Source organism: Sporobolomyces salmoneus (assembly GCF_050403485.1).
Source record: "Sporobolomyces salmoneus JCM6883 DNA, S_salmoneus_JCM6883_v1_ctg62, whole genome shotgun sequence".
NCBI lineage: Eukaryota > Fungi > Basidiomycota > Microbotryomycetes > Sporidiobolales > Sporidiobolaceae > Sporobolomyces > Sporobolomyces salmoneus.
Genome location: NW_027481101.1, coordinates 44,172 through 66,591, shown reverse-complemented (window position 1 = coordinate 66,591; position 22,420 = coordinate 44,172). Strand labels below are relative to the sequence as shown.

Genomic DNA, 22,420 nt, shown 5'->3' with positions numbered 1-22,420 from the left:
AAACATGGCTAAACTCGCCTCATCTGGAGCTAGCACGAACGCGAAACAGCCTCTACAACCTTCGCTGGCGTTCCATTCAGACTCTCGAACGACCAACATCCCTGCGCCAATGAGTTACGCCGAATGCGTCGCCCTGTTGGAGGACTTCAATCTCGAGTCGACTCATCGCCTGAGGACCCTCGTAAAGCAATCCGAAGAACGCCTTCAGCAGATCGAACGACACTGGACAGACTCGATCAACTCGCTCGACGACAGGGTGAAAAATCTCCGACTCGAAAGGTTCGTGAAAGAGTTTGACAGCAATATCGACCTCGCTCTGTCTCAGTTAGTGAGGGAACAAGTAGGGATGAGACCAATGGGTATCGTTGAACAATCCGCACGCAAAAGGTAAGGCGCAATCTTCCTCAATCCCCAAATCTTGAGCGATTGTTGACTGATTTTCCCTCTCTCTATCCTCCTTTCTTTATCGGCTTTTCACAGGAAACGATTCAGGGCCAACTCCCCTAACAGCAAGAACAGTGCGACAGGTAACTTGATCATTTATGCTGCCCTTCTCTCCCCACCTTTTCTCCTGAGGGATCTCTTGCTCGCATCTCGAATTCTCGCGCTCTCTCTCTCTCCTATAGTTTCGTCCCTCCCGGTCATGAGACTGACCTCTCCTTCCTTGTGATTCGGCTTCACAGACGATGAGAACGATCTTTTCGCTTCGACGACCTCAAAGAAACAACGTTCTGTCCCGAATACGACTACGCTTCCTCCGTCTGCGCAAAAGGCCAATCAAGCGACGGCCCCTCTATCCGTCACGAGGAACGGCTCCGTCATCAAGAAGGTCGGCTCTAAAGGAATGACTGTAGGATCTCCGACGAGTGTCAGTATTCACCTCCGCCCTCCTTGTGTGAGCGATCGCTGACGTTACCCGCGGATGTTCGCGTTTCGCTCATCAGAGTCGCAAACCTGCAAGACTTCGGCTCCGACCCTCTACTTCCCAAACGCATCCACCTCCTTCCGCTTCTGCCTCGTCGAATTTCATCTATCGTAACCCTCTCGCGTCCTCCTCCTCGCACACAGCAGTCGCCCCTACTCCACAGAACAAGAAGACTCGAGGAGGAGGAGGAGGAGGAGCTCGCGATTCTTCCATTTCGGTCAACGCTTCTTCGATGAAGACGATTTCGAGGAAACCTCGAAGGGGAGAAAGCATCGTGATCCGCAGCTTGAACGATTCTCCGTTGGGCGAATTCGTTGCGGAAGAATCGGAGGATTTATCGGAAGTTTCATCAGATACCCTCGAGGAGGAAGACGCAGACGGGGAAGATTGGGATATGATGGACAAGAACGAAGCGTCCAAGATTGAAGATCCTCAAGCGGTTGGTGGCAAGGAGAAGCGCAAGAACAAACTCAAAGGAAAAGGGAAACCACCTCAATTACCCCTTTCGCCTTCAGTTTCTCAAGCACAAACGACGAGAGTGCCGAGTTCGAGCTCGTTCGGTATCAGTTTACCGGCGAACGCGCCAAGTTACGAAGAACTGAAGAAAAAGTGGAAGGAAGAAATGATGGAGAAGTTGAAAGGATTGGAACAGAGTGGAGATTTGCAGAAGAAGGGGCTCGAAGGACTCTTGGGTTTGCTCTGAATGTCTCATAACTAGCACAGTTCCTCGCCTGTACACTACTTCTCTCCCCTTCTATTCCTCTCCTTCACCTTTGTAATCATGTGAATCTGTCGCCGTGCCTTCTTTTCGTTTTTCGCCATGGACCACTCTACATATATATCTCTGCACCGTTTCAGTATATCGGACCTTTTCTTGAACGTGCAACGCACTCTTTCCAAGCTGAACCACATCACTGAGTGTCTGGTGGGTGAATGGAAGGACGGGAGGCAGAAAGCACTGTTCCTTGCGAAGAGGGATCTTGTCATCTAACAGCGCATCGCTCATTCCATTCGCTTGAGGTCAACGACTCCCTTGAGTGCTCTCTTTATCCCTTCCAGAGCGGCGAGGGCTCTATCTCGGTCTTCTTGTCCAGAGTTTCCCCCTCCTCCGTTTGTCGAGTTTTGCGAGGCTTGATTCGGAGTCGAGTTTTGTTTTGTTGTCGCCTTTGAAGCTGTCAGATTGAGGTTGCTGCCGGAAGAAGACGAAGCGGGACCAGGTTGAGAGAATCGCACTGAAGCTTGAACGACGAAAGAAAGTTGGTCGAGCGGATCCTTTGAGAGTTCATCCTAGCGTCGAAGCAAAGCAGGCTGTCAGACTTAGCTCTCACTGTCCTCGGAACTGAATTCTGGCAGCAGACACTTACGGGAAAGAGCTGATACACCTCAATTCGGACTCCGCTGCGCTCCCACAAAGTACCTCGTTTGTGTAGATCGTAGTCTTTCTCCCTGAAGGATTCAGCGAAGGCAATCAGTTATTCGTTCGAACGTTCTCGGACCGATAGCAGAGTTTACGCACTCGAAGCCGAGAGCAGAAGCGATCTCTCGAGGGTGAACTCCATCCTCGATCGCAATCTCGCTCACGCTGTACTGCAGCGCCAGCGGAGATGTCCTCACAGGTTCAGGTTTATGTAACACTGTCAAAGACCTGGGTTCAGAGAGGTTGAGCTTCCGGAAGTTGAATCATTTTCAAGGGAGAGGGGAGACTCACCATCTCGTGCGTCCTTCAGGCCGACTTGCAAGTTGTTCACTCTTGAGCCTGAGAGCTCTCACTCGTATCCGAATGTCGCCCGTTGCCGCTCCTTTCCGCTTCAGTACTTGCTCAGACAAAGTGAAAGCTTCCCCTCTTTCACAAAGTTGAGACAAGGTAGAGATGAGTGTCGAGTGCAAGGTGACGAAGAGTAAACCAGTCAATGATAGTTCTGTCGTCATTCGCGTGCGTCGAGTGGGATTGTCGTGAAGAGAAAGTGCAGAAAGAGAGGGAATCGCTTTCGAACGGGCTGAAGAGGAAAAAACCTAGGAGCAAACTGGTTACATGCGACAGAGAGAAGGGTAGATGATATACGACGTGAGAGCACGAGGAAACGAGAAAGCCGGATAACGAAAAAAGCGAAAAGAGAGAGAGGAAGCTCATAGTGACAACGAGGTAAAGGGGGAAGTGCGAGGACGATAATAGCGCGTAGACTCGAGAGGAAACACCACTGAAAAGAAGAAAAAACCTGGGTACAGAAAAGGAAGAGGGAAAATAAGTAGTCGGAGCCGACGATAAAATGAAGGTTTAACCGCTGCACACTGTAGATAGGGGAAGCGGCGACGAAGAACAGCGAGGTCAGTGACTGTGCGAATTGATGTATCGAAAGAAGCGCGAGACTTACTGAGGCAAGCTTCCTTGTTTTCTAGCGAACAAAGCAACTTGGCTTCTTCCAACTCTCGCTCTTCCCTTCGTCGGACAGCTTCTTCATAACTGATTTCTTCATCGTCTCCTTCCGTCTTCTCCACTTTGGGAGGTTCGAGAACGCTAACGGGAGCGGGTGTAGGTTTGATCGGAGCTGGCGACGAGATCGAAGTGCGACTAACGCCGTTCGTGATATTGCGGATTCCAGCACCATTGACTTTCGGTGAAGTGGCGATGGCAACGGGAGCGGCGGCAGGGACAATGGGCTTGGCGTTCGCAGCTTTGGCCGAGTCTGAATCGCAGAAAAAGTACAAAGGTTAGTTGGGGAAGCCCCTCAACCGGTGAAGAGGAGATTCGACCTACTGAGCGTCGCTTGATCGACAGTGAACTTGATAGCACCGACGGCGGCACGAGTACGAAGGTAGTACTGGAAATGATTTCTTTAGTTAGAGAAAACAATCGAGGAAAATGAAAGAGATTCTCCCCAAAACTCACCATTCCAGTCTTGAGTCCCTTCTTCCATCCGTAGAAGTGCATAGAAGTGAGTTGAGCCATTGTCGGACTCGAGAGATGGATGTTGAGAGATTGACTTTGATCGATGAAAGCACCCTGTTCGTTTCGAGTAGAATGATCGATCGTCAGTGTCCGTCGAAAAGTGAGGGAAAGAGCGGGCTTGAGACTTACTCGGTCGGCAGAGAGATCGATGACAGTCTTTTGAGAGATTTCCCAAACCGTTTTGTAAATTCGCTTGAGGTTGTCAGGGATGCCGGGAACGTTTTGAATCGATCCGTTGTGAGCGATGATCGTGTTCTTCATCGCGTCGTTCCAGAGTCCGTGGTCGACGAGATCTCGAAGAAGCCAGGGGTTGACGATTTGGAACTCTCCGGCAAGGACACGACGAGTGTAGATGTTCGAGGTGTAAGGTTCGAAAGCTTCGTTGAAACCGAGGATTTGACTGGTGGAAGCGGTCGGCATCGGAGCGCAGACGAGCGAGTTTCGGAGACCGTGTTTGACGACCTTTTCCTTGAGTTCGGTCCAGTCCCAGAGATCGGTGGGAGTTACACCCCACAAGTCGAATTGGAGTTCACCTCGAGAAGCGGGAGCGCCTCCATTCTTCTTGAAAGAAGGGTACCATCCGTCTTCCCCGGGATGAGTTTCGGCGTAGTCTTTCGCCATGTCGCATGAAGATTCGATCGCAGCGTGGTAGATCGTTTCGAAGATTTGAAGGTTGAGTTGACGAGCTTCGGGAGAGTCAAACGGAAGTCGCAAGGCCATGAAAGCGTCGGCGAGTCCTTGAACTCCGACTCCGATCGGACGGTGGCGCATGTTGCTGTTCTCGGCCTCCTTGACCGGGTAGTAGTTGACGTCGATGATTCGGTTCAAGTTGAACGCAACGGCTTTGACGACGTCGTGTAGTTTTTGGAAATCGTAAACTCCGTCCTTGATGAACGAAGGGAGCGCGATCGAAGCCAAGTTGCAGACGGCGCTGATCGAGAAGGGAAAGGTCAGCAACAAGAATGAGCCAGAATCGGTACGAGGAAGTACTCACCATTCGTCAGGGGCAGAGTATTCAATGATTTCGGTACACAAGTTCGAAGATTTGATCGTTCCCAAGTTCTTTTGGTTCGATTTCTCTGGATAATTGCGATACGAAGAATGTCAACAGCTGCTTCAATCAGAATAAGAGAGAGAGAGAATGAGAGGGAAGAGACTGACTGTTCGCGGCGTCCTTGTAGAGCATGAAAGGGTTACCAGTTTCGACTTGAGCTTCGAGGATCGCGTACCACAACTTTTGAGCCGGGATCGTCTTCTTTGCGCGTCCCTCGGTTTCGTATTTGTTGAACAACTCTTCAAACTCGTCGCCGTAAACCTCGTGTAATCCGGGAGCTTCGGCGGGGCAGAACAGAGGCCAGTCTCCGTTTTCTTCGACTCGTTTCATGAAGAGATCGGGGATCCAGAGAGCGAAGAAGAGATCTCGAGCACGAACTTCCTCCTTTCCGTGGTTCTTGCGCAAGTCGAGAAATTCGAAAATGTCGGCGTGCCACGGTTCGAGGTAAATTGCGAACGCTCCCGGTCGCTTGTTTCCTCCCTGGTCGACGTATCGAGCCGTGTTGTTGTACACTCGGAGCATCGGGACGATACCGTTCGAGTAACCGTTCGTTCCAGCGATGTAAGATCCCGTAGCGCGAATGTTGTGAATCGAGAGTCCGATTCCTCCAGCGGTTTTCGAGATGAGGGCGCACGTCTTGAGCGTGTCGTAGATTCCTTCGATCGAATCGTCCTTCATCGTGACGAGGAAGCACGATGACAATTGAGGGTGAGGAGTACCGGCGTTGAAGAGAGTCGGGGAAGCGTGAGTGAAGTATCGCTCTGACATGAGGTTGTAAGTCTGAAGGACTCGGTCGAGGTCGTTTCCGTGAATACCGACAGCGACACGCATGAGCATGTGTTGAGGTCGTTCAGCAACTTTGCCATCGATACGAAGGAGGTAAGAACGTTCGAGAGTTTTGAATCCAAAGTAGTTCTGTTTACGGAAAACGGGTCAGTCTTTTCTCTTTCACTTCCTGAAATCGCAGAGGACCTACGTAGGAGAAATCACGGTCGTAGATAACTGCCGAGTTGAGCTTGTCGGCGTTGTTCATGACAACTTCGTAAGTTTCTTGCGAAATCATGGAAGAGGGTCGACCGTTCTTGGGGTTGACTAGTGGAAGCACGAGAGCGTCTATGAGTTGTCATGGTTACGAGTAAGAGAGTGAGAGCTGAACTCACTGTAGTTGTAGAGGTCGGCGATGACATGCGAGAAAGTCTTTTTCGTTTCTTTGTGCAAGTTCGAAATCGCGATACGGGCAGCGAGAATCGCGTAGTCCTAGATCGAATGGGAGATTAGCGTCAGAGCTGGATTGTTTGTGAAGGAAGAGAGGGAGAGGCAGCTAACAGGATGCCGAGTGGTCATGTAAGCAGCAGTTTCAGCGGCCAAGTTGTCGAGTTCGACGGTCGTGACACCTTGGTAGACTCCATTGATGACACGCTTCGTGATCTATCGCAATTGAACCGTTAGCGTTCGGGAAGGGAGAGGAGAAGAGGGAGATGAGACGCGTCTCGAAACTCACTTCGATGGGTTCGAGGTGGTTCATGTCGAGTCCATAGCAGAGCTTGTTGATTCGAGCAGTACTGTCAAGAGCATCACGTACATTAGACGTCGTGAGGCCAATGGGTTGGAAGAGAAGAACTCACATTTTGTCGAAAGCGACCAATTCACGACGACCGTCTGTGGGCAGTAGCAAGGTTAGTATCGACAGGGACGCGTGAGTATCACGTGGTACAGAGTGCAGGCGTACCGCGCTGTGTGTGAGAGGATTGGTAAGCACTTTGAACGCGACTTTTGCAAAGGAAGAGTAGGACTTACTTTGTAGACGTAAGCCATCCTCGAGAGTGAGAGAGGGTGGAGTTGGAAGGAAAGAAGAGGAGTGGAGAAGAAGAAGAGGAAGTGAAGAGAGAGAGGGAAGAAGAGAGAGACGAGACGCGTCGAAAACTTTCCAAAATTTCGCGATGCAAAATTCGAAAGTGAAAGTTCGCGTTCCACTCTCGCTCGCTCGCAAATTCGGCGCAAACGCGTCTTCCTCACGGTACTGGATCTTTCGCTTCTTTCGCTACTATTGTCCGGCAGTCGCAAAGTCACGAAGAATGGAAAAATCTCTCGAATCATCTCCTTGTCTCGTTATCACCCCAACTTTCGCTTTTCTGATCGCCCTTCCTCTCGCCTCGTCATCGCACTTGGATAGCCAACAGACTTCCCCTTCCGACGAGGAGCTGAACGAGCGAAGGGATGATCACGGCTGCATCGAGGTTCATCTCTTGCGATGGTTTATATAAGTTATTCTGTGTCGCTGATCACAAGCAAAAGCCCGTATAGCACAGTGGTAGTGCGCCACACTCGTATCTACTTCAGTACGGAATGTGGAGGTCGGGTGTTCGATCCACCCTGGGGGCACCTCTTTTTTCTCCCCCTCTTCTCTTTTTACTTTCTGCTGCTTCGTACGTCTGGGCTTCTTTCTCCCTACGGATTTTCTCCCTTTTGTTCTTCCTTCATCGTTCGGGTTTTCAGGAGAGACACTGAACGTGCTTTCCTCAAGGCTCGATTTCATCGAACTCTGACGTTTCGTTCTTCCCCACGACGATCTCATCCCCGCTTCGGTATCCTCGTTCCTTTACCCTACACACTACACTCACCCGACAAGACTCTCAGCACCAAATGACCACGGCGAAAGCAGATCAAGCTCCACCTCTCGTTCTGTCACTGAGGAATGGAGGCACTTCGACTGCGAACGGTTCAACGGGACATCCTCCACCTTCACCGACGTCGTCAGAATTGAGCGATTCGCCGCCAGTCGACCCTCTGCGAGAACAGATCATCGCAGGGTTGAAAGGAACTCCTGAACCGACTATTCCAGGGGAAACAGAGGCGGACCAGTCGTTCCAATTCAAGAGGAGGGTCCCGACTATGGTCCTCTATTCAGAAAAGGGATTACAGATCTACGAACAGATCACTCAGACGAAAGCTTATTACCCGTTCGAGGCGGAAAAGGAGATTTTGGAGACGTATGGAGACGAAATCGCGAGTTTTCGTTTCGTTTCCGTCAGTCAGATCGACGTGCTGACTGTTGTGTCAACGACTACAGGCTTGTAGGATGTTCGGACTACCAACCTCGCTACTCGTAGAGCAAGAAATGAAGGAGGAGAACGGGCAAGACGGTGAAGCTGCACGAGATTCAAACGGAAAAACTGGATTGACGAAGATCAATGAAAAATGGTGAGCTTGATCTCCCATCTTCAGGGGCACATCAGCTCATATCGGTCTCATTCGTTTTCTAGGGGAGATGCATCAGTCGGACTTCACAACTACGGCGTGAACGGTGAAAGCTCCTCGACTTCGGTCCAAATCGCAAAGAGCGGACTCGCAGTCGAGCTCGGAAGTGGTTCTCTCGACAAGACTCGTCACCTTCTTCGCTCGATGGCGAAACTCTTGAAGCCTCGCAACAAGTCGTCGAAGAAAGGTATTCTCGAAGCGCTCGAGTACAAAGCTCTCGATCTCGAAGCCGCCTCCCTCTACTCTACCCTCTCGTCTCTCGCCTCAATCGAAGGCGATTCTGTCACGACTTCTCTACAAGATCACATCCAGACTCGTCGCGTCTCGGTCTCAGGCCTTCACGCAACGTACGACGAAGGTTTAGCCTTTCTGAAAGAACAAAACGCTCGTCTCGCCCGTCGACCTTCTGAGACCCTCTCTTCGCCCGAAATCTCGCCTTCACCATCACCCGAACGTTTCCCTGAAACGATCGACGAGGACAGCGAAGCATCCGTCTCTCCTCGACTCGAGCCTGTCGCCGATTCTGCGGAAGACTCGTCAGGCGCTCGGAAAACTTCGATCCTCTGGCTCGGTAGCTCAATCGGAAACTTTACACGGGAAGAAGCGGTAGATTTCCTCAAGGCGATCGATTTGGCAGAGGGAGATACGATCCTCATCGGCGTCGATGGATGCGACGACGGACCCGCGATCGAAGTCGCTTACAATGATCCAGAGGTATATTCCTCGACTCTCTCTCGGGACGGAAAGACTTCGAACTCTGACGATTCTTGCGTTGTCTGATCAGGGAGTTACGAGAGATTTCATTCTCGAAGGAGTCGATGTAGCTGGCAAAACACTTCATCCTGAACTCGAGTCTGGCAAAGGATTGTGCTCTTCGAACTTTGAGTACGTCAATCGATGGAACGCGACGCTGGGACGTCACGAGGTGAGCGTTCCTTTCTGCCCGGCATTCAAGAATCCCTCGCTGATAAGCGCTTCGACAGGCCTACATTCGTGCTAAAGCTGCTCTCACGGTTCCAATCCCTTCAATCTCTGGCATCGACAGTGGAGAAAATGAAGAGGTTCACCTCGAAGAGGGCGAGTGAGTTCTTTTCTTCTATTCAGAGAATCAATCCATCCGTCGTACTGATTAGAACGACTCTCCTGGACCAGACTTCTCCAAATCGAAGTCAGTTACAAGTATACTCCAGCCGAAGCTCTTGCCCTGTTCCATCTCTCTGGATTCCGAATGATTCAACAGTGGAGCGACTCGTCAAATCGTCACTCTCTCTACCTCGTCGAGCGACCTTCCGTCTTTTTCCCTTCAACGACCGCGTCAAAGAGTCTCGGGGTCCCCCAGGACGAGAAAGCTTCGCCCTATGGAGTTCCGAGCCTTGAAGATTGGGAAACGATGTTTCGAGCTTGGGACTGGTTGATGGTGAGTTTCTCGAGCTGCACACGTCTGCAAGGCTTATGCTAACTCAGGCGACGATGCTCTCAGCACGACATCATTCCGCCTTCTCTTCGCTTTACGAAACCTATCCCGCTTCGACACGTCCCTCTCTTCTACATCGGTCACGCTCCGGCATTCCGAGATATTCACCTCTCTCGCTACTTCAACGACCCTCTCACGTCCCCCGCTCACTTTGCCGACATCTTCGAACGAGGTATCGATCCAGACGTCGAAGATCAAACGAAAATCAATCACTGGCACAGCGAGGTTCCCCAAACTGAGAAAGATTGGCCCCAGTTCGAAGAGATCGTCGCTTACGAAGAGCGAGTACGAGATCGAGTCAGGAGAGTTTACGAGGAGTACGACGGAAAGTGGGAACGTAAGATGGCACGAGTTTTGATGATGGTCTACGAGCACGAAATGTGAGATTCCTTCTCGATTGTCTACAGGTATACCTACCCACGACTGACTTGCCTTATCGATAGGATGCACTTTGAGACCTCTGTTTACATCTGCCTCCAAGCTTGTACCGTGAGTTTGATTCGACTCTTCTGCCTCGTCGCACACAGCTCACCACCGTGCCTGCATGCAACAGAAACTCAACCTACCGAGCGGTACCTCGATTCCCGACTTCCCTTCTCTCGCTCGCTTTGACCATCGGCAGATTGAGCACGAACGATCGAAGTTTGGAAAAGACGCCCGAAAATCGAGAATTTCGTTCGAGAATCAACACATCGAAATCGGCCACGATGACCTCGAAACGAATGACGAAGCGACTCCTTACGACATTAACTACGAATTCGGTTGGGATTGTGAAAACCCGAAGCGAAAACTTGAGGTCAAAGCGTTCGAAATCGACGCACTTCCAGTCACGAATGGTCAATACTCGGAATGGTTGCACTCGTCTGTCGTCGACGAGATATTACGAGCAAAACTTGTTCCCGCAAGCTGGACGACCGGAGAAAAAGGAAAGGAAGCAGTGAAAACTTTATGGGGAGAAGTCGAGATGAAATACGCTAAGGAGTGGCCAGTCGCAGCGAGTGCAGATCAATTCGAACAGTTTGCGAAAGTGAGTTACGTCCTACTATGTTACGCCTTCCACGTGCTGATCCATGACAGAATGACATCAGGCGAAAGGAGGTCGTCTTCCTACTCAAGCTGAACTCAGTCTCTACCTCTCGAAAAACCCTTCTGATCACCCCCTTTCGAATCTCGGTCTCTCTAAACTGCACGCGACTCTTCCTACGCTATCTACTCCCGCTCGAGACGGCTCGCCAACTCCAGCTTCGAACGGAGGGCTTTGGGAATGGACTAGTTCGACGCTCTCTCCCTGGGAAGGGTTCGCGGGTTCAGCGCTCTATCCGGGATACTCGAGTGACTTCCACGACGAGAAGCACCGAATCGTACTCGGAGGATCCTGGGCTTCACCGAGGAGGATCGCGCGCAATTCTTTCGTCAATTTCTACCAATCGGCTTACCCTTATGCGCTCATTGGAGCGCGACTTGCTTACGACGTCTCGAGCTAGTCGGAATTCCTCCTCTTTGTTGATAGACACTGTTCTATATTCTCTCTTCTCTGTAATCACTGAACTACAAGGAGTGCCCTCGGCCAAGTTCTTTTCCAGTCACCTTTCTCTAGTGAGCAGTGAGGACGAGAGTGTAGAGTCAAGCGATTTGGCGCATAAGAGTACAGGACAACATTCCGAGAGAGATACACAAGTACTGAGTGAGCTTCTATAAGACTCCCTTTTCGTTCATTGACGAGACCCAATCAGTTATCCTTCTGCTTCTTCTTACCACGACGTAGTTGCTCCTCCGGTAGGAACGCCGCGTTTTCTAGATCTTCGACGTCGGTGTAGCGAGTATAGACGGAAGAAGGGTACGAGGTTGGGTACCAATGAGCATCGATCGAGCGACTACACGAGACAGAGTCAGCAGTGAAGACTCGGCAAGATTGAACGAGCTACTGCGATACTCACATCTTACCGCCGAGGGCTCGACCCAAAGAATCTCGGGGACCGACAACCGCATCTGAACCGCCGATTCTGAATCCAAGCATGAAGGCGTCAGTGTTGATGCAGATAGATACTCGAGACAGAAAGAGGGAGAGGAAGACTCACAGCATAGCCAATCTCCCAATGTTGCTAGCTCCGCTGACGACAAGAGCATCGACAGATTCCGACGTGAGCAACGCCAGATCCCTCACGAAGGCCCTCGTGTGCTCGACTCGCTCCTCCAACGATTTCGAATTGAACGTAGATTGGGTGTAACCATCTCGCAGGTCAGTCGAGTTGTTGAGGGGAATCGGTTCATATTCGCTCAAACCCTTTCCGGCGTACGCTTTCGGGCGAGCATCCTTCCCTCCGGCTTGATTACGCTCAACTTCAAGGTCTTTCAGGCGTTTCGATCCGTCCTTCGTGTCTGTCGCAGTCGAGTCGAGCAGAGGCATCGGCGTTTGAACGATTCTAAAAGGTTCGGCCAAAGGGATTTCTGCGAGTCGGGCGGCTACTCCAGGTTCGGCAGTCATGACGAGAAGTGTCGGTTGAGCGAGAGGCGAAAACCGTCGAGAAGAGGAGTCACTCAAAGAAGGGTAATCTGTCGAGACCAATCGACGATACGCTGTTTTGAGGGTCATTTGAGGTGTCAGTTCTTGGTCCGAAACATCGACAGGGTTTCAGGAGTGACGTACCATCGTGTGCGGCTTCGACGTAGACCGTGAGATTTCCAAACTTGTTACTGATGCCCATCTCCTCCGCATCGTGCACGTACTCTGTCGCCTTGTCACCGAGGCGGATGTGCAGCCTGTAGAACTTTTCAGTCACTCTTTCAATCAGAGACCATTCAGAGGGCTAGAGAGACGAACCCGATGACTGGGCCCCGACCGACTTTTATACCTTCGAATCTCCTAGGTTCGCTCATTCCGGTCTTGATTTCGAGATCATTCACGTCGTCCCGGAGTTCTGCGTTGATCGTCCATGTATCTCTGACCGCATCAGCGTGCTCCTGGAAGATTCCCTCGAAAACTGAGGGTAGAGTTCCTCCTTCTTCGAGGATCCATCTATCGCGGGTTTCGCGATGTCGCTCGTCGTTCCGTCGAAGCGTCTCGAGTTCCGACTGAACCGTAGAGTTTCCAACAAAGTACGTTTCGCGAGTCCAGTCGTCCAAGTTCGAGAGGAACGCTCGACTGTACCTCAAACGTTTCCTCGGTCTCCCTTTTTTGTCGAATCTCCAAGATTGACCTTGATGAATCGGGTAAGCTTTTCGGTAGTCGTCCCAGTCGGCAGGAGGCACGCATGACAAGGTCATGGGTTCAAAGTAGCTCGAGAGTCGACCGTAATTCCAGGCTTTGTCGTCGGGAAGGAATGTATAACCAAGTTTGTCCGCCATGGATTTCGCTCGAATCTGTTCGAAGAGCAGGGGTCAGGCACTTGGAGAGGAGTGAACCACGGCGACGACTCACATAGAGGATAAATTCTGAAGCGAAACCCCACCAAGGAACGAAAGTGAAGAGAAAGATCTTTTCGCACGGTTCCAACTCTTCTTTCGGTTTCGACAACCTCCAAGGAGAACTCGACGTGTTTTCTCTAGAGGACCGGAGATTCCGAGGTCGACCTTTGAGTAGAATCGGGGGAGAACGCGACAGAGAAGGGGACGAGGGAACGGAGGAAGGGATCGAGAGAGGAGAGGGAGGCTTCGAGGAGCTGTCGAACGTGAGCCAGAGGGTGACGAGAATCGTAAGGACCACTCCAAATTGTACCAGCAGCCTAGGACGTAGGGCGAACGCGGATCGCTGCATCTCGAAAGTTGACTGAGGAGAAACACCGATTCAGTGGGTCGACGAGCGGTTTTTGGCGGCGCTCAGATGTAGGGTCAAAGGAGCGACTGAATAGCGAGTTGGTAGAGTAGCAGAGACTGCGGTTAACGCTGCATTTGATCATAAAGAAGAAGAAATTGTGTCGCCCAACTTTTCTCTCTTCTCAACGCGGTGTTTTCCGTTCGACGACGCGTATCGACAACCTCGATGCAGGCATTGGTTCCCGAAACCATTCAGCTCGGAGACTGGATCATCATCTATTCGGTAAGAGTCCCTCTACTTTCCGATCTCTCTTCATCTCTCTCAACCGTTTTCTCCTCGTCGACGCAGAACCGCACGCAAGTGACTTCCGATATCGTTACCAAAGACAAGGAAGTACAGTCTCGGTATGGGCATTTCAAGCAGAATGAAATGGTAGGCAAACCTTGGGGGATCAAAGTAAGCTGTCTCTCTCGTTCTCTGGTCTCCTCTCGCTGATGTGACGAGGGTCGAATAGTTCTCTAGCTCGAATGGAAGAGGGTTCGTATACTTGTTGAAACCGACACCCGAACTCTGGTGAGCGGTCTTTGAGCTTAAAACTCTCTTCTTGAGCTAAAACTTTGTTGTTCGAGACAGGACTCTCGCACTACCGCACCGTACTCAGATTCTGTATCTACCCGACATCGCCTTCATCACCTCATACCTCAACATCTTGCCGGGTTCGTCCGTGATCGAAGCTGGAACAGGATCTGGGAGTTTCAGTCACTCTCTCGTGAGAACGGTCGGAGGAACGGGAAAGGTTCACAGTTTCGAATATCATGAAGAACGTTTTGGAAAAGCGAGGTGAGTACATCCGGTTCGGATTCGACGGAGCGAGATCGCTGAACCAAATCTCGCGCGCACTCAGAGACGAATTTGCTCTGCACAAACTCGATCATATTATCAAGATCAAACATCAGAACGTTTACAAAGATGGATTCGAACTAGAGAGCGAAGTCGATGCAGTATTCCTTGATCTACCAGCACCTTGGGATGCTCTCGAACATGCGAAAAAGGCCATGAGAGCGAGTTTCATTCTCCCTCCTTTATTTCACGCTTACTCATGACTAACGCTTCCTCGACTTGAACAGAAAGATCGTCCTTCCCGAATTTGCTGCTTCTCCCCTTGCATCGAACAAGTGATTCGAACTTGTACAAGTTTGAGCGAACTCGGTTTCTCCGGTATGTGACTCGCTCTCTCTCACTCTTCCTTCCTTCCCAGATACTAACATTCTCTTGATCGCTAGATATCACCATGTACGAGACTCTAACAAGAACTCACGATCCCGTTCCGGTGGTTCCCGCCTTGAAACCCATTTCTTCCGCGATCGATCGAATCAGAGCGGTCGAAACCAAGAAGGGGAAACGACGCGACATGCAGATCTTGGAAGCGAAACGAAAACGAGAAGAGAAGGAGAAACGAGCGAGGGAAGAAGAAGCAACGAGCGGTGAACCGGGAACGGAAGGAGTCGAAAATGTCGAAGGCGGTCCTCCATCAGCAAAGAAGCGGAAAACCGAAGACGAGACGAATGAGACGGGCGAGATGGAAGACGAGGAGATGGCATCGGCTTCGACAACGAGACCTTCGACTCCGACCATGGCAGCAACAACGACTTCAGGAAAAGTCGAGAAAGAATACGTCCTCAAACCTTCACCTTACACGAGAGGACATACTTCTTACTTGACATTCGCTGTTCTGTTACCGGTGGGTGAGTCGAAAGATGTGAAGGAGCCGGAGCTGGAGAAGGCAGAAGTGTCGACAGCGGAGGAGGAGAAAGGAGAACAAACTGCTGAGAATGGTGGATCTAGCGAGGTTGTTGTAGACTCTGCTGAATCGTGATATCCACGATTCGGTATCGTCAACTTGATCCACGTAGCTAGTTGTCGATAAGAAGAGAACGAGAGAACGAGAGCGACTCGCACGGCCTTTTTCTTTTCTGCCTTTCCTCACCCTCGTCTCCGCCTGAGCGCCATCGGACTGAAGCTGAAACCACTTCTCAGCTCGTGATAAGACAGTAGTGCTTTGTCTGAGCGAGAAGCAATCCTCCTCTCTCGCTTCTCCCCTCTTTCCCCTCTCTTTCATCCGACACTCCTCAACGAGCCATAACCCGACACGCAAGTTTATACGAGGCGCCTGTTGATCGAAATCGAGGGGAATGGTAGTTAATCGGTTGCAGCTCGTACTCTGCTCATCTCTCACGCTTCACTACTCGATCCTCTCCCTCGCTCTCCACTACTGCAGTCAAGCTCGACAGGCCCAGTTCCATCCTTCGACAGCAATCTTCTTTACCGAACTCGGCAAGATTATCGTCTCGCTTAGCTTGATCGCGTCGACTGGAGAACTGAGGGAAAGCGTCAAGGAGCGGAGGAGGATTCGAGAGGTCACAAGGGTACGAGAGATAGAAGACGAGGAGCGAAAACTATTAACGTTGGAGCGGGAACGGGAACGCGAACGGGATAGAGAAAGAGACGATCGCGAGCTGGCAGATGTCTGGCAAAATCAAGAATTTACGCACGGAGAAGCGACAAGCCTACTTAAGGAGGAAACAAGGACCAAAATACATCAAAGAAAGACGTCAACAACAGCCTTATCCCCTTCGAAGCACGTAGGATTGTCAATCAGCGTCGAACGAGCGAAGTCTTTCAATCCTACTTCAACTCCCTCTCTCGCAGTTATTCCTCCTACCCCAGCTCCCGAACCTTCACCAACTACAGTGCCAGAGATCTCTCTACTGTTCCCGTATCGACCGTCGAGGGAACCGGAAGAACGCCGAACAGCAATGGAGGATTTGAAAGAGAAAGAATGGTGGAAAGTCGTCAGAGCGAGCGTGTTCGGACGGGGGAGCTCTTCAGTCGCGATAGTAGCTAGTCTCTATGCTCTCCAGAATCGAGCGCAGTATTCAGCTGCCGCTAACCTCTCCGTCCCGATGTTTCAGCTCGCGTATCAGCTCAAGGTCAATTTTCTCTCTTGAACTTGTCGTTTCCTACTGCTTTTGACTCTGTTCGTATGACTGCAGATCCCAGCGACTGCGATGTGCTCAGTCATCCTCCTTAATCGATCACTCTCGATCTACCAATGGACGGCGCTGTTCACACTCACTTTTGGAGTGGGAGTGGTCCAACTCTGCTCCGTCCTGGCCGATTCTACCCCTCTCGAAGGCGTCGTCGATCCCGACCTCCTGGACGTACGACCGAATCAACTCTGGGGACTCTCGGCAGTCGTCTTTGCCTGTCTCTCATCCGGCTTCGCATCTTGTCTCTTTGAACGGATCCTCAAGATTCCCTCAACTTCCTCTTCCTCAGGGGCTTCTTCCCCCACGACGATCATATCTCCGACTCTCCCTTCCTCGACGCAACAACCTCCACTCCCTGATCCGTCTTCTATTGTTCCCGCAAACCCCTCTCTTTGGGTTCGCAATATCCAACTTTCGACTTTTGGCCTCCTCGGTGGCCTCCCGTTTGTCCTCTACGACCTTCGATCCTCCTTTTCCCAGTCACAATCACAGCAAGACATCGCGACTTATCTCGGCGAGACTCCGGCGACTCGAGCGTTCGAAAGTTTCGAGATTCTCGCATCTGGATTCTTCCAAGGCTTCTCGAGCCCTATTGTTTGGTTCGTGATCTTCCTACAAGTCAGTGGAGGTCTCCTGAGTGGTGAGTCGCATCTCTTACGCTTCGATGTGCCCGTCTTAAGCTCTCGTGGAAGCTAATGTTGCTTTGCATATCACTTAGCCCTCGTGATACTTCACGCCGACAACCTGCTCAAGTGCTTCGCGACATCACTCTCAATCCTCCTCTCCTTAGTCGCATCGGTACTCTTGTTCGATTTCACGGTGCGTCCTAACATTTTCTCTCTCCGGTCGACCAGAGCTGACATAGCTTCTCTCACGTTCATAGATTACGCCAGGCATAGCCGTCGGAGCTTCTCTCGTTCTCGCCGCGACCTTAGCTTACACGTCTCCATCCACGTTTCAATCGTTACTTACTTCTCCCCTCGCGATACTCTTCCGCATTTATCCAAGATAGAAACGAGTTGTCTCTTTTCCCTGTACTGTTGTATGCTCTACGCCTCTCCTTCGCATTGTCTTGCAGAAATAGCTCTCGAGATGGAAGTGCTGTTCTTGGAAAGAGATAAAATGTATTTTCTTTCGGCAAATCTCGATAATCTTTTCTTTCTTTCTTTACTGTTGATTGCCCTACAATCCCGAATCTCGACTCTATGACAAAACAACAACAACGAGAGCCTTCTGACCTGATCTGGACATGCGAGCGCAGGTGTCGTGCGTCGATTGGCTTGAAACACTCGAGCGGTTTCGGTCTTTGCGGTCTGAATCCGACGTCGTGGGGAGGGAGGGGACGGAGAAAGGGTGGAGAGGAGAAAGGAGATACTGGTGTTGCGCGTAAAAGTTGACGAAGGGTATCGAATCGAACGTTGCTCTGGGTAACTTGAGAGAAATTGAGATGGTATACGGCACGTCTTGATGCGTCGAAGCCGAAGCGGAACATTGGTCGTTCAGTGAAGACGTTCAGGAACTTGAAGCGTGTTGTTGAAGTAGGTACTCTGCCTTTTCTTCTTCTGAATCAGTCGAAAGAACCCTCAAAAGTCAACATCCCTTTTCTTTCCACGTCGTCTTGACTGACTCGTCTTACGCGAGGTCAAGGAGTGGGACGAATGTCGATCGAGAAAATGAAGAACGTACCTTTCGCGACAAAATCTCGTTCATGAACTGATTTACAACTTCCATCTCGACAGACTCCGCCCAAACTCTCCGCTTTACACCACTTTCTCGATGGATCGAGTTGATGTTTCTGAGCTACAAACGTTGACAGTCCGGCTGACCCTACATCCGAGGGCGAGGGAGGAAAGTTAGCAAGAGTCGTCGTAGCTGATTCCGAATTCGATGAAGGCGAAGGTTCGAACGAAATCGACAACGAAGACGAAGGACGACCGCCGAGTAGAGGGTATCGAGATAGAGTCGAAGCGTAGGGCCGGTACACCTGAGAGAACGATCACAGTCAGACAAAGGAGGGAGTGACGCGGAGGGGAAACGAGCGAGAAGAGGTCGGTCAGGAAGTCGAGGTTGCAGGACTTGCCGGATCGACTCGAAGGGCAGGGTTCTCAATCAGAGGTGTCGAAGCGATCGGCAGAGTGAGCTGTTGTCAAGCGAGAGTTCAACTTTTTGGGAGAGGGATTCAACGAGGGGGAGACGAGGCGAACTTGATCGTTCGGGCTTGCAGCATTCTCTGCTCACGGTTCGGTAGAAACGTTCTTTAGCTCAATTTGAATGGTCTGACGGGATGATAGAAGAGAGGAGAAAGAAACGAACGCGAATCAATCTCGCCGACTTCAAGTTCCTTTTGCGCTGCGACAGGAGCGTCCTCGGACATGGTCGATGCTGCCCTGCTTTTCCTCGCTTCCATATCTTTGATTCGATCCATGATTCGCTTGATCTCGAGCTCCTTTTCCTCGAGTTGGCGTTGTCGCAAGATTTCAGCAACTTGAGCCGCTTTTGATTGGGATGAAGTCGTCGATAGAATCGGAAGCGAAGGGAGCGGGGTTCGTGATCGGTCATTCGGAGACAAATCTCGTTGTGTCGGGTCTTCCTTCATTCGAGCGTCCCCATCTCCGTCCTCATTGATTTCCGCACCTTCTTCGTTGTTCCCCTCTTCTTCTTCTTCGTCGTCCGAGATTTCGATCACGAGGGATTGCATATCTTCCATCCCAGGACCGCCGTTTAGATGATTGCCACCGAAACCACCCACGACTCGCTGACGCGACAAGGCGTTCTCCGAAAGGCGGTGAGAGGGTAAATGTTCGAGATCGGTCGCGACAGGTCGACGCTGCGAGGATTGCGAAGTTGAAGGTCGAGAGAAGGAAGGGTTGTAGGCGAAGGGACCTTGAGATGGTATTTGCGCCGTTTCTTCCGTGTGATCGATAGCTTCTCGAAGCGCGTGAAGTTGTTGAGCTGGAGAATGGTCGTCTCCGGGGAATTCAGAATGTCGAGGACGTTTCGCTAAAGGTGGAGGATCGTCGATGTCGGCTTCTTCACCAGCCGTCGGTTGTAGCTCTGTTGGAGCGGGAGTCGAGGCGAAAAGACTTTCGAGTTCCGATTCGAGGTTTTGGGCTTGTCGTTGATTCCTCGCTTTCAGTGCCGCTTTCCTGGCGAGTAACTTCTTCCGTTTCTCTTGTTCGAGAGCGTCGTAATCGATCATCATCTCCGCCGAGTCTGCTTGCGAGGGCTCCTTCCCATCGAAGGGAGAAGCTTGAGAGGGTTGAAACGGTAGGGATTGAGCGGACAAGTTAGGTGATGGAGGGATCAAGGAAGAGTCGAGGTGTAACTCTTGGAAACTAATGACAGATCTGGTCAACTCGACGGATCAAAGAGAGAGATGGGAGAAGGGGAACTTGCGCGACTTTGAGGATTTCCCTTGAAACTCCAATCGAGAGCATGTAATCGGAAGGTATGCCATAGGACAATAGCTGCGATATGATCTCTTTGCATTCATCTTTGATCATTGTGACTGAGACGAGGGAAGGATGCGTCAGATCAAGGAGAAAAGGGAGAGCGAGACGACGACTCGCAAGTTGCTGGAGAAGATGCTATAGCTGCGCCATTCGTACTATTGTCATCATCTATCTCGCCTTCTTCCTTGTCAGAGGTCGTCGTTGTCGTTGTTGTCGTCGAAGGTGCGCCGTTTGAAGTGATCGAATCGTTTGAAAGGTTCGAGTTCGCTCGAGGTTGAGCAGTTGCAAGTTTGCGCTTTTTGGATGAAAGTGCAGCTCTACGGAGTGCGTCGAGATCCATCGCTGGAGGTGGAAGTAGAGGAAGAGTCGAGAACGAATCCAAGGCCCTTTCGCTCTCCCCGAAGTTCGAACGGCTGTACCGAGCAGGTTCGTTCCTCTTTCTCCTTCCTCCCCTTGGTCCGCTTTCTTTCCTTTCTCTTCCCCTACCCGCGCGAACTCATCTCCCGCGATCTGCCATCCTGTCGCTCTTTCCCCGAAACTTCGCTCCCGTCTCCCTCAACTTTCGTAGAGCCAGTTCAGTCCCACCCTTCCTCCGTCTGATGGAAGCGAGAGCTGACTTGATCCCTTTCAGTGTCTACTGTACCGTTTCATCCCGCACTTTCTGTCCCTCGTGAGTCCCGTCTTCTTCCCTGTCTCCCTCCTTCCGTCGCTCATTCAACTTTCCGACTGCACAGACGAGATCCGTACTCTGATCAAACGTAAACAAGATGCTTCAGTCGCTACGACCGCAGTAGCGTTCCATCACTCGGTCCTTCACACCCAAGTAAGAGAAGATCCGTTTCGTCGCTCGCAACTTTTCGTCGGATCTAATTTCGCTTCCTTTGCTCGTTCTACAGCTCGTCGATGGAACTATCCAACTTCGACTCAACAGCCTCGATCCAACAGCTCCTCCTTACGACCAGAGTTCAGTGAATCAAGCGCTTTGGAACGCATTGTTCAAATATTTCGCGAGGGGAAAAGATGTCGCGAAAGAGATGCAGGTCGAGCCCGTTCTTCCGAGCGAAGAGCTTCATCACGCTCTGACCAGTATCGGTGAGTTCAAGCCAAAACTTTTGTGCGAGCAATTGACCTGATGACGACGAGGTTTCGCTTTTCTTTTCGGAACAGGAGCTACCCAAGTCGCCCCTCCCCAGTACACCGTCTCTCGATCCGCCATGTTCCAACTATTCCACCTTGCGACCGATCTCGACGAAGAACCGACTCCATCTCTGTTCCCTTACCTACCCGTAACTCCTCCCGCTGGCGCAGCTTCTCCCCTCACTTACCCTCTTCGACCCGCGAAACCTTCGAGCGCTCGACCGATCTACTCTCGATACATCCCTCACCTCTCTCCCTCTCCAGCTCAGCCGACGTTCTTCTCCCTTTCGCTCTTGTCGTTGAGACATCTTCCGACTCTTCACAACTGGATGAACGATCCTCGAGTTGATGCCTTCTGGATGGAAGCTGGGGATATGGATAAGCACAAGGCTTTTATCGAGAACAATATGAAAGATAAGCACACTCTGGGAGTCATCGGAAGTTATACCAAAATGGCGGATGGGTTTGAAGGGAAGGAAGATGTTCAAGATGCCGTTTACGCGGAAATCTACTGGGGCAAGGTGAGTTACCACTAGATCTCGAGCTATCCATCTACTTCATTCTGACTCTTGCTTGTCCCTTTGCGCGCAATCAGGAAGATCGGTTGGGACCTTTGATCCCGAAAGAAATCGAAGTTCGAGATTACGATCGAGGTACAGCACAGCTCTCACTCTCGTTTACCGAGTAGAATGCTGATAGTCGACTCTGTTCGCGTTCAGGTATTCACATGCTTGTCGGTTCTTCGACTCACCGAGGACCCGACTATGTCAGAGCTTGGCTCCCTTCTCTCGCTCATTACTGCTTCCTCTCGGATCCTCGCACCGACCGAGTCCTCTGTGAACCGAACGAGAAGAATGGAAAGATGGTTTCCGTGAGTCCGCCCTCTGTTCACTCTGTACTTTCAACCTTTGACTGATCCGAATTCTTTCTGCGTGTGAACAGTACCTCGAATCGATCGGTTTCAAACGACATGGCAGTGTCACGTTCCCTCATAAAGTTTCGGCTCTCATGATTCTCGAGAAGAAGGATTTCTACGACCTCTGTCCATTCTGAACACTCATCTGCATTTCTCCTCTTCTCATATTAGCTGTGCTTTGCCATCTGAACTACAAAGTCGTTTTTGCAAAATCCAGACCGTCTAATCCCGAGTGCGAAAAGAGAGGCTCTCGCGAGCAGTCCTCTCAGAGACGTAAGAAAAAAGAGAGGAACTCGTTCATCGGATCTCAACGCAAAACGTGTGCAGAAGGAGAGGAAAAAAGATGTGCCCCCAGGGTGGATCGAACACCCGACCTCCACATTCCGTACTGAAGTAGATACGAGTGTGGCGCACTACCACTGTGCTATACGGGCTCATTTGCTTGTTGAGCCG

At 51.0% G+C, this 22,420-nt stretch overlaps 9 protein-coding genes across 9 annotated transcripts; 5 read left to right on the top strand and 4 right to left on the bottom strand.

Moving 5' to 3' along the window:
• Positions 1-4: 4 nt before the first annotated feature.
• JCM6883_006276 (uncharacterized protein) lies at positions 5-1,628 on the top strand (the record flags this gene model as incomplete). Its single annotated transcript, XM_076634520.1, has 4 exons — positions 5-387; positions 481-527; positions 684-868; positions 945-1,628. 4 exons carry the CDS (start codon positions 5-7, stop codon positions 1,626-1,628), a joined length of 1,299 nt encoding a protein of 432 aa, XP_076485517.1.
• Positions 1,629-1,927: 299 nt separating this feature from the next.
• Positions 1,928-2,854, bottom strand: JCM6883_006275 (uncharacterized protein; the record flags this gene model as incomplete). Its single annotated transcript, XM_076634519.1, has 4 exons — positions 1,928-2,212; positions 2,290-2,371; positions 2,442-2,570; positions 2,634-2,854. 4 exons carry the CDS (start codon positions 2,852-2,854, stop codon positions 1,928-1,930), a joined length of 717 nt encoding a protein of 238 aa, XP_076485516.1.
• Positions 2,855-3,200: 346 nt separating this feature from the next.
• Positions 3,201-6,741, bottom strand: JCM6883_006274 (ribonucleoside-diphosphate reductase large subunit; the record flags this gene model as incomplete). The annotated part of the gene is made up of 14 exons (XM_076634518.1): positions 3,201-3,214; positions 3,298-3,609; positions 3,681-3,744; positions 3,813-3,926; positions 4,002-4,803; positions 4,867-4,951; positions 5,034-5,841; positions 5,903-6,018; positions 6,087-6,183; positions 6,253-6,354; positions 6,428-6,488; positions 6,552-6,585; positions 6,656-6,659; positions 6,724-6,741. The coding sequence occupies 14 exons, from the start codon at positions 6,739-6,741 to the stop codon at positions 3,201-3,203; spliced, it is 2,631 nt and encodes an 876-aa protein (XP_076485515.1).
• Positions 6,742-7,569: 828 nt separating this feature from the next.
• JCM6883_006273 (uncharacterized protein) lies at positions 7,570-11,142 on the top strand (the record flags this gene model as incomplete). Its single annotated transcript, XM_076634517.1, has 10 exons — positions 7,570-7,932; positions 7,997-8,127; positions 8,190-8,898; positions 8,969-9,109; positions 9,168-9,265; positions 9,337-9,601; positions 9,665-10,038; positions 10,102-10,147; positions 10,212-10,685; positions 10,747-11,142. The coding sequence occupies 10 exons, from the start codon at positions 7,570-7,572 to the stop codon at positions 11,140-11,142; spliced, it is 2,997 nt and encodes a 998-aa protein (XP_076485514.1).
• Positions 11,143-11,387: 245 nt separating this feature from the next.
• JCM6883_006272 (uncharacterized protein) lies at positions 11,388-13,412 on the bottom strand (the record flags this gene model as incomplete). Its single annotated transcript, XM_076634516.1, has 6 exons — positions 11,388-11,532; positions 11,596-11,661; positions 11,737-12,235; positions 12,306-12,418; positions 12,480-13,018; positions 13,077-13,412. The coding sequence occupies 6 exons, from the start codon at positions 13,410-13,412 to the stop codon at positions 11,388-11,390; spliced, it is 1,698 nt and encodes a 565-aa protein (XP_076485513.1).
• A 225-nt stretch (positions 13,413-13,637) lies between these two features.
• GCD14 (tRNA 1-methyladenosine methyltransferase subunit GCD14) lies at positions 13,638-15,288 on the top strand (the record flags this gene model as incomplete). Its single annotated transcript, XM_076634515.1, has 7 exons — positions 13,638-13,694; positions 13,761-13,868; positions 13,927-13,985; positions 14,046-14,252; positions 14,317-14,473; positions 14,540-14,630; positions 14,696-15,288. 7 exons carry the CDS (start codon positions 13,638-13,640, stop codon positions 15,286-15,288), a joined length of 1,272 nt encoding a protein of 423 aa, XP_076485512.1.
• Positions 15,289-15,604: 316 nt separating this feature from the next.
• Positions 15,605-17,474, top strand: JCM6883_006270 (uncharacterized protein; the record flags this gene model as incomplete). The annotated part of the gene is made up of 4 exons (XM_076634514.1): positions 15,605-16,402; positions 16,466-17,102; positions 17,181-17,281; positions 17,346-17,474. 4 exons carry the CDS (start codon positions 15,605-15,607, stop codon positions 17,472-17,474), a joined length of 1,665 nt encoding a protein of 554 aa, XP_076485511.1.
• Positions 17,475-18,104: 630 nt separating this feature from the next.
• JCM6883_006269 (uncharacterized protein) lies at positions 18,105-20,254 on the bottom strand (the record flags this gene model as incomplete). Its single annotated transcript, XM_076634513.1, has 4 exons — positions 18,105-18,446; positions 18,744-19,797; positions 19,859-19,970; positions 20,071-20,254. The coding sequence occupies 4 exons, from the start codon at positions 20,252-20,254 to the stop codon at positions 18,105-18,107; spliced, it is 1,692 nt and encodes a 563-aa protein (XP_076485510.1).
• JCM6883_006268 (GNAT family N-acetyltransferase) lies at positions 20,218-22,104 on the top strand (the record flags this gene model as incomplete). Its single annotated transcript, XM_076634512.1, has 8 exons — positions 20,218-20,242; positions 20,546-20,584; positions 20,649-20,737; positions 20,811-21,006; positions 21,082-21,572; positions 21,647-21,704; positions 21,771-21,922; positions 21,994-22,104. 8 exons carry the CDS (start codon positions 20,218-20,220, stop codon positions 22,102-22,104), a joined length of 1,161 nt encoding a protein of 386 aa, XP_076485509.1.
• Between the last annotated feature and the right edge of the window lie 316 nt (positions 22,105-22,420).